The sequence below is a fragment of the Lampris incognitus genome, chromosome 1, assembly GCF_029633865.1.
Source record: "Lampris incognitus isolate fLamInc1 chromosome 1, fLamInc1.hap2, whole genome shotgun sequence".
NCBI lineage: Eukaryota > Metazoa > Chordata > Actinopteri > Lampriformes > Lampridae > Lampris > Lampris incognitus.
In genome coordinates this window covers 140,193,411-140,203,558 of record NC_079211.1, presented here as the reverse complement: position 1 = coordinate 140,203,558, position 10,148 = coordinate 140,193,411, and the positions used below count along the sequence as shown (strand labels likewise).

The window sequence follows — 10,148 nt, the reverse complement described above, 5'->3', positions numbered from 1 at the left end:
AGGGAGAGAAGAAAGGTAGATATACTGTGTGTGCAAGAGACCAGGTGGAAGGGGAGTAAGGCCAGGAGCATCAGAGGAGGGTTCAAACTCTTCTACTATGGTGCGGATGAGAGGAAACATTGGGTAGGGGTAATTCTGAAGGAAGAGTATGTCAAGAGTGTGTTGGAGGTGAAGAGAGTGTTGGACAGAGTGATGAGTATGAAGCTGGAAATCAAACGCGCGAGAATTAATGTTATCGGTTCATATGCTCCGCAAGTTGGGTGTGAGATGGAAGAGAAAGAATAATTATGGAGTGAGTTGGATGAAGTTGTGGAGAGTGTACCCAAGGAGGAGAGAGGTGATTGGAGCGGACTTCAATGGGCATGTTGGTGAAGGGAACAGAGGTGATGGGTAGGTATGGTGTCAAGGGGGAGGAATGTGGAAGGACAGATGGTGGTGGATTTTGCGGAAAGGATGGAAATTTCAAGAAGACGGAGGAACACAGAATGACATATAAGAGTGGAGGAAAGTGCACACAGGTGGACTATATCTTATGTAGAAGGCATGATCTGAAAAGGATTGGAGACTGCAAGGTGGTGACAGGGAAGAACGTAGCTAGGTAGCATCAGATGGTGGTCTGTAGGATGACTTTGGAGACCAAGAAGAGGAAGAGAGTGAAGGCAGAGCCAAGGATCAAATGGTGGAAGTTGAAGAAGGAAGACTGTTGTGTGAAGCTCAGGGAGGAGTTAAGACAGACACTGGGTGGTAGTGAAGAGTTGCCGGATGGCTGGGCAAGCACTGCAGAAATAGTGAGGGAGACAGCTAGGAAGGTACTTGGTGTGTCATCTGGACAGAGGAAGGAAGACAACGAGACTTCGTGGTGGAATGAGGAAGTACAGCAAAGTATACAGAGGAAGAGGTTGGCAAAGGAGAAGTGGGATAGTTAGAGGGATGAAGAAAGTAGACAGGAGTTCAAGGAGATGCAGCGTAAAGCAAAGGGAGAAGTGACAAAAGCAACGAAAAAGGCGTATGGTGGATTGTGTGAGAGGTTGGACACTCAGGAAGGAGAAAAGGACTTGTACCAATTGGCTAGACAGAGGGACTGAGGTGCGACGGATGTGCAGCAGGTTAGGGCGATCAAAGATAGAGATGGAAATGTGCTGACAAGTGAGGAAAGTGTGTTGAGAAAGAGGAAGGAGTACTTTGAGGGGCTAATGAATGAAGAAAATAAGAGACAGAGAAGGCTGGAGGATGTGGGGATAGTGAATCAGGAAGTGTGGTGGATTAGCAAGGAGGAAGTGAGGGCAGCTATGAAGAGGATGAAGAATGGAAAGGCAGTTGGTCCAGATGACATACTACCTGTGGAGGCATGGAGGTGTTTAGGAGAGATGGCAGTTGAGTTTTTAACTTGATTGTTTAACATAATCTTGGAAATTGAGAGGAAGCCTGAGGAGTGGAGAAGAAGCATACTGGTACCGATTTTCAAGAATAAGGGTGATGTGCAGAGCTGTAGCAACTACAGAGGTATAAAGTTGATCAGCCACAGCATGAAGTCATGGGAAAGAGTAGTGGAAGCTAGGTTAAGAGGAGAGGTGACTATTAGCGAGCAGCAGTATGGTTTCATGCCTTGAAAGAGCACCACAGATGCATTGTTTGCTCTGAGAGTGTTGATGGAGAAGTATAGAGAAGGCCAGAAGGAGTTGCATTGTGTCTTTGTGTATTTAGAGAAAGCATATGACAGGGTGCTGAGAGAGGAGGTATGGAATTGTATGAGGAAGTCAGGAGTGGCAGAGAAGTATGTAGGAGTGGTGCAGGATATGTATGAGGGAAGTGTGACAGTGGTGAGCTATGTGGTTGGAATGACAGATGAGTTCAAGGTGGAGGTGGGATTACATCAAGGATTGGCTCTGAGCCCTTTTTTGTTTGCAGTGGTAATGGACAGGTTGACAGATGAGATCAGGCAGGAGTCTCCGTGGACTATGATGTTCGCGGATGACATTGTGATCTGTAGTGAGAGTAGGGTGCATTTTGAGGAGAGCCTGGAGAGGTGGAGGTATGCACTGGGGAGAAGAGGAATGAAAGTCAGTAGGAGCAGGATGGAATACATATGTGTGAATGAGAGGGAGGACAGTGGAATGGTGAGGATGCGAGGAGTAGAGGTGACGAAGGCGTATGAGTTTAAATACTTGTGGTCAACTGTTCAAAGTAACAGGGAGTGCAGAAGAGAGTGCAGGCAGGGTGGAGTGGGTGGAGAGGAGTGTCAGGAGTGATTTGCGACAGAAGGGTACCAGCAAGAGTTAAAGGGAAGGTTTACAAGATGGTTGTGAGGCCAGCTATGTTATATGGTTTGGAGACAGTGGCACTGACGAAAAGACAGGAGGCGGAGCTGGAGGTGGTAGAGTTGAAGATGCTAAGATTTGCATTGGGAATGATGAAGAGGGACAGGATTAGGAATGCGTATATTAGAGGGACAGCTCAGGTTGGACGGTTTGGAGACAAAGCAAGACAGGCAAGATTGAGATGGCTTGGACATGTGTGGAGGAGAGATGCTGGGTATATTGGGAGAAGGATGCTGAATATGGAGATGCCAGGGAAGAGGAAAAGAGGAAGGCCAAAGAGGAAGTAATGTGGTGAGGGAGGACATGCAGGCGGCTGGCATGACAGAGGAAGATGCAGGGGACAGGGAGAGATGGAAAGGATAATCTGCTGTGGCGACCCCTAACGGGAGCAGTCAAAAGTAGTAGTAGATTTACATGTTTGAAATAAATCATCATTCCGCTCCAGAAAGAGCGGTAACTCGAACCCTCGGTGGTAACTCACTCAGTTACCATGGTAACTGACCCAGAGTTTGAGTCACCTCTCTTTCTGGAACGGAAACCCCAGAGTTTCCCTCATCTCAGGGTTAATAAACTCAAGAGTTTTCACTAAACTCACTTTTAGAAAACATTACTGTTGAAAGAAGCCAAAACAGTATTTGGTACATATAAGTTGTCATGACTTGATAAGCATGACAGAAGTGCTATGAGCCAAAACAAGCTAGAGGTACAGGTGGCAAGTAGTTCTTTTATACTGTCTTAATTAGTCTTTACTTACAGTGGCTTGCAAAAGTATTCATACCCCTTGAACTTTTCCACATTTTGTCACGTTACGACCACAATCATAAATATATTTTATTGGCATTTTATGTGAAAGACCAACACAAAGTGGCACACAATTGTGAAGTACAAAGAAAATTATACATGATTTAAAAAAAAGTTTGCAAATAAAAAACTGAAAAGTGCGGTGTGCAAAAGTATTCAGCCCCCTTTTCTCTGAGTGCAACCAATTGCCTTCAGAAGTTGCCTGATGATTGTTGAATGATCGAATGTTGACCTAATGACTAAATAGAGTCAACCTGTGTGTAATCTAATCTCAGTACAAATACAGTTGTTCTGTGACGGCCTCATAGGTTTGTTAAGAGAATATTGGGGAGCAAACAGCATCATGAAGTCCAAGGAACATACCAGACAGGTCAGGGATAAGGTTTTGGAGAAGTTTAAAGCAGGGTTAGGCTATAAAAAGATTTTCCAAGCTTTGAACATCTCACGGAGCACTGTTCAATCCATCATCTGGAAATGAAAAGAGTATGGCACAACTGCAAACCTACCAAGACACGGCCGTCCACCTAAACTTACAGGCCGAACAAGGAGAGCACTGATCAGAGATGCAGCCAAGAGGCCCATGGTGACTCTGGACGAACTGCAGAGATCCACAGCTCAGGTGGGGGAATCTATCCACAGCACAACTATTGGTCATGCACTGCACAAATCTGGCCTTTATGGAAGAGTGGCAAGAAGAAAGCCACTGTTAAAAGAAAACCATAAGAAGTCCCGTTTGCAGTTTGCCAGGAGCCATGTGGGGGACACAGCAAACATGTGGAAGAAGGTGCTCTGGTCAGATGAGACCAAAATTGAACATTTTGGCCTAAATGCAAAACGCTATGTGTAGCGGAAAACTAACATTGCACATCACTCTGAACACACCATCCCCACGGTCAAAGATGGTGGTGGCAGCATCAAGCTCTGGGGGTGCTTCTCTTCAGCAGGGACAGGGAAGATGGTCAGAGTTGATGTGAAGATGGATGGAGCCAAATACAGGGGAATCTTGGAAGAAAACCTGTTGGAGTCTGTAAAAGACTTGAGACTGGGGCGGAGGTTCACCTTCCAGCAGGACAACGACCCTAAACATAAAGCCAGGGCTACAATGGAATGGTTTAAAACCAGACATATTCATGTGTTAGAATGGCCCAGTTAAAGTCCAGACCTAAATCAAATTGAGAATCTGTGGCAAGATCTGAAAATTGCCGTTCACAAACGCTCTCCATCTAATCTGACTGAGCTTGAGCTGTTTTGCAAAGAAGAATGGGCAAAAATTTCAGTCTCTAGATGTGCAGAGCTGGTAGAGATATACCCCAAAAGACTTGCAGCTGTAATTGCAGCAAAAGGTGGTTCCACAAAGTATTGACTCAGGGGGGCTGAATAATTTTGCACACCGCACTTTTCAGTTTTTTATTTTTAAAAAACATTTAAAATCATGTATAATTTTCTTTGTACTTCACAATTGTGTGCCACTTTATGTTGGTCTTTCACATAAAATTCCAATAAAATATATTTATGTTTGTGGTCGAAACGTGACAAAATGTGGAAAAGTTCAAGGGGTATGAATACTTTTGCAAGCCACTGTATTAAAGAGTCAGAAGAAAGGAGGTAAATTACACTACCACATTATGAGCGTTCTCACATGCGAAGGTCCACAGGATGAAAAAGGCTAAAGACATGTGTGCGTTATTATGAGACGGCATGCATCCCTGAATCGGGTGTGGGATTTGGAGAAGGAAATATGCCAACATCACGTAATCACAAGATCACATGACATCCTTACGTCCCCTCACTCTGCAGTGTTCAGAGCAGCAACGAGAGATATATTTCATTTCTCACTGAATGAAGGCCTCATGATATTGTCCCTTTATTGATATTATAGAACAGTCTTACTATCTGCCCAATGGGACAATTGGGAGATATTGTAGTACGAGCATTAAAGGGATAGTCCACTTTCAGGGGTTTGTACTGTAAGTCCTACCTACAGAGCCAGGCAAACTCGTGGATACTGTTTTTATGTCTGTGCGTGTAGTTTGAAGGTATGTGTACCAATGCGTTTAGGCCTATTAGCTCAACTGCTGGACACCTACCAGGATCATTACTAGCTCCTCTCACAAGGGAAATAAACTTTTACGATGCCAATCGTGAATACTTTTGTACTCACCAGCCTAACATTAACATTTTTTTTCTTAACTGACATTTCCACAAAGACATGCAAAATCTTAAAAATTATAGTTTTAAATTTTAAAAAAAAGTTCATTTTTTGTGTGCATATTTGCCTTCCTCCACCTTAAAAGAAGACGCAATATGGGCAAAGAGTTAAAACTATAACCTGATTTTTAGAATTTTGCATGCACTTGTGAAGACGTCAGTTATGAAAAATTGTTAAATGTAACAAGCCAGTAAATGGCTTTGGAAAGGCTGTATTTCCTTCCTTTTGAGAGGAGGTGCTAATGATCCTGGTAGACAGCCACTGAGTGAGCTAAGCTAGGCTAGGTGCACCATTCAACATATACCTTCAAACTACACTCGCAGGCATAAAGAAGGCATCCACCAGTTTTTCTGTGCAATTTGGACATACTTAAAACCCTGGAAACAGAACTCTCCCTTTAAGTAATTTCCAAGCACTAATGCGAGCTAACCTCATCTCTTTCATCTGTGCCTGAAGTTCAGGCTTTAAGGACTCCAAATGAGTTACTGTCATCCATTTAAATCCATCTACCCGTGGTAATTTACTTCTTTGGGCTTCGGGCCATAAAGTCGTTTAACACTTTGCAATTAAAGCCTTGGGAAATATGCATGGCTGGTTTAATGGGACAAGAGCTGTAGCTGTGGCAGCAGACCACAAGAGAAGGGATGTGCCTGCGTACACAGGCTATGCCACATGTTAAGGTTTGGAGCTTTACAACCCAGCAGATTGCATTGTAAAGTTTGGCCTGTCATCAAACGCACGGCCAAAGTAGTCGCTCTGTTGTCTGGACTGGTATTTGTTATGCAACATATTACTTTGAAACGAGTTTCAGCATTTTAAAAATGTATGCTAAGTATACAAGTCAGTATTTATTCTCAGAAGATGATGAATACAAATAACTGCCAAGAGATATATAGCTCGAGAAATATTTTTGAACTTTATGATATCACCTATACCACAAATACATCTACTTTTATGGAAAATGTTTGTTTTTTTCCCCCAATCTAAAACCTCACATATATTTCCTTGTGTAAATATTTACAGCATCCCACCAAGCTATAATACTGGCAAACATACTTTTGATAAACTCAAATTTGAACAACTAAGCGGTTCAGGCTGCACACACACTACTGGCACTATCAGGATCAACATCTAATGTGTTGTTTCAGGGGTTCCTCAACCCCATCAAAATAGTGTCAGGTCATTGACCTTGCAGTCACGAGTGTGTTAAGTAAGCAGAATAAAGCATGTAGAGAACACATATATATATATATATATATATATATAAGAACACATCATGTGAGCTCATTCATTAACCCATCCTGAGATTTTACTTAGGTAATATTTTCTCAAAGGGAAGTAAACTCTGAAACACTTCCACATTCATTTGAATTTGTCAGTGCCACATGGTGAATGACGACATATATCTCGGGACACAAAACCTGTGTGTACTTCGGACTCTCCCACATGATTTCAAGTTATGCGGGACTGAGTACAGGCAGGCTGACTGTAACCAGATACTGCAATTATCACACTATCTACTGCACATCTTTTACAGCATAGGATAATATTGTGTTATATGGGAATGACAAGCAATTCCATTAGAAATGACCGACTGCGGTTTATGAGATGATCAGCTGGAAAACCCCCTCAAGACTAAGTAGTTATGCAGCGCTGCCAAACGTACTTTGTCAAAGCAAGCATTTATTAGCATAACACTTTAAGGTCACCAAATTGTCCCTTTTTACATGGGATGAGTGCCTCATATAACATCAAAAATGGAATGAGGCAATTCATTTATAGCCCTAAGAACCTAAGGGTGGAAGCAACCGATACAAATCTATAATTATAAAATGCAAGTTTGCATACATACAAATATGTGCATACATACATGTACCATATGCAGAAACATGAGCTAATCCACAATAGCCACACTGCAGTTATTTTTATTATTAGGCAATAACTTATTTGCTGAAGTGTATAATATATATTTGAATACATAAGACAAAAAATGAATGTAATTGGTAGTTATTGTAGAATACAACAATTGAGACAAATTTGCACATTTTATGGTCTTCAGAGGGTCCATAAAAGAAATGTGATAATTCAGTTTTTCAACACATATTTGGCTTTTGCTATAGATACTCGATATGCTGATTTTTACCTTGATATGTTTGCCTCACACACCTCATGTTTCATTGAAACAAACAGGTTGTAAAATGTCTTGCCAAACTGTTGTGGTGTTAACCACCCCCCCCAAAAAAAAAAAATCACCTGGGCCACCTTTTCTTATTGATCATTGATGTTAACGCAGGATAAGTCAGGGTGCACGGCAGATTTGCTCTGTGTCTTTCTAGGTCCCAAGTCACTGTCAAAGTCATTGTCCTCCTCGTCCTCCTCCTCATCATCAACAATCCCAAAGTAGTCATCATCATCATCATCATCATCACTGTCCAAGTTCTTCTTTCTCTGCCCACCCCCTTTCTCCTTCTCATTGTCTTCCTCCCTCTGATCTTGATCGTTCCTTGTTTGTGAATTTATCCTAAACAATTTTTAAAAAAAAAGAGAAAATGATTAGGTGTGCACATGTAACTTGCTTACTTTTCTCAAAAAGGGGAATAGCATTTCCAGGCATTATTGACTGTTATCACGTTTGTCAAGTTTGTTAAGTTTGAAGGAATGTAGAAAGTTCAAATGCATAAAATGGTTTTGCAAAACAAAAACAAACAAAACACAAAAAAATCCTTAACGTTGAGTCGCCTTATTTCAACAAACTTGTAGTGTATATCATGCGCACAAGATGGCGCACTTGTAATATCAAACAGACTAACGTCATTTGTGGTACTCGACAAGCAAATCCTTGATTGTCAAAATCTATTTGCTAGCCATATCTTATATTTTAGCCCAGTCTAACACACAATACACACATTCACACGTACGTACGTACATACATACATACATACAAAGCGTATGCAGAGGTACTTACGGAATGATAATGTCCTCTTTCTTCCCACACTTTGCACAGAGCTCTAGCTGGAGGGAGCAGGGCTTACAAATTATGTGGTATGCATCTTTCACAGTTTTTTGAGAACACTTCACACTGAAATGAAAACAAAAAAACAAATCACACACGTCACCAAAAACAATCCCGTCTGAGGACACACCAGTATGCTGCCTCTTTAACATTTGCAGAACATCTGGCAAACATTTGAGTGGTTTACTCAAAAAAGAAAGTGTGTTGCCTGCATTGTGTGTACACATGAGAACTCACCACTTTCGGGGCTGTGTTAGTGACTTGTACTTGTTGTACCTGATCTTCCATTCCAGAACACCCTTACAATGTTGACACAGTCCGTCGTGGATCTTTGATTTAGCTTTCTACAATACCACAAGGGCGAAAGTACAGTCAGCAAGTAGTTGATTTAGATCAGCTATACACACACACCTATGCATGAATGAGAGGGAGGACAGTGGAATGGTGAGGATGGAAGGAGTAGAGGTGAAGAAAGTGTATGAGTTTAAATACTTGGAATCAACTGTCCAAAGTAACGGGGAGTGCAGAAGAGAGGTGAAGAGAGTGCAGGCAGGGTGGAGTGGGTGGAGAAGAGTGTCAGTAGTGATTTGAGACAGGTTACCAACAAGAGTTAAAAGGAAGGTTTACAAGATGGTTGTGAGACCAGCTATGTTGTATGGTTTGGAGACAGTGGCACTGACGAAAAGACAGGAGGCGGAGCTGGAGGTGGTAGAGTTGAAGATGCTAAGATTTGGATTGGGAGTGGCGAAGAAGGCCGGGATTAGGAATGATTATATTAGAGGGACAGCTCAAGTTGGACGGTTTGGAGACAAAGCAAGAGAGGCAAGATTGAGATGGTTTAGACATGTGTGGAGGAGAGATGCTGGGTATATTGGGAGATGGATGCTGAATATGGAGCTGCCAGGGAAGAGGAAAAGAGGAAGGCCAAAGAGGAGGTTTATGGATGTGGTGAGGGAGGACATGCAGGTAGCTGGTGTGACAGAGGAAGATGCAGAGGACAGGAAGAGATGGAAACGGATGATCCGCTGTGGCGCCCCCTAACGGGAGCAGCCGAAAGTAGTAGTAGTAGGTACACACACACCAAAGAATAGGAAATGATTAAGATGAGGAAACTGGTGCATTGGCATCGGATTGAAATGATTGCACACAAAATTGCCAAAACAAAGCACTGTGAATTAAAACAATTTCATATAAAGTTACGGTAAAGCCAGATAGTGCAGCTGCAAAATACCAATGGGAGGTTTCCCACAAAGACAAATTTCGAACTAGGATTGCTGTTGACGGATTTCTTACAGTTAATAACTATATTATTCGCAATTGCAGTTACATGTGCAAACCTACATGGCCAATAAACATGATTCTGATTCTAAGCAAGTATCTCAATCGACGTTACGAGACCTTTACAAACTGTGTTGGCTAACTAGCCACTACTAGACTACATCATGCCAGTAATGTGTATCCTGTTCACATACCTTAACTTGCACAGTGGCGCCGTATTTGTCATTTCTGAAGGCGGTGGAATTCTGATGCTTCTGGCTCCGCGACCGATTAACGTTGCCTTTCTGAGAACTCATTTTAGCAGCTAGTAAAAGGGTGCATGTTCTGTAAAGTTTATCTTTTAAAGTGTAACGAACAGCGTGCTAAAAATACTGACCTGGAAATAAATTGTCATATCCGTCGAACGTCATTCGCGTCAACTTGAACCCGCCCCCCTACTGTAACAGCAGTAATTGTAAACTACAATTAGGGGTTGTTCGTTCTTTTCATAGAATTTTACGCATTGACATTTTAAAAAATGTGTTTTACG

General features: G+C 42.1%; 1 protein-coding gene across 1 annotated transcript; it reads right to left on the bottom strand.

Moving 5' to 3' along the window:
• Nucleotides 1-7,001: 7,001 nt before the first annotated feature.
• On the bottom strand, nt 7,002-9,983 carry c1h9orf85 (chromosome 1 C9orf85 homolog). The gene is made up of 4 exons (XM_056293082.1): nt 9,814-9,983; nt 8,579-8,685; nt 8,294-8,407; nt 7,002-7,849 (listed from the first exon to the last, which is right to left on the bottom strand). The coding sequence occupies exons 1-4, from the start codon at nt 9,913-9,915 to the stop codon at nt 7,597-7,599; spliced, it is 576 nt and encodes a 191-aa protein (XP_056149057.1). The 5' UTR covers nt 9,916-9,983; the 3' UTR covers nt 7,002-7,596.
• Nucleotides 9,984-10,148: the final 165 nt, after the last annotated feature.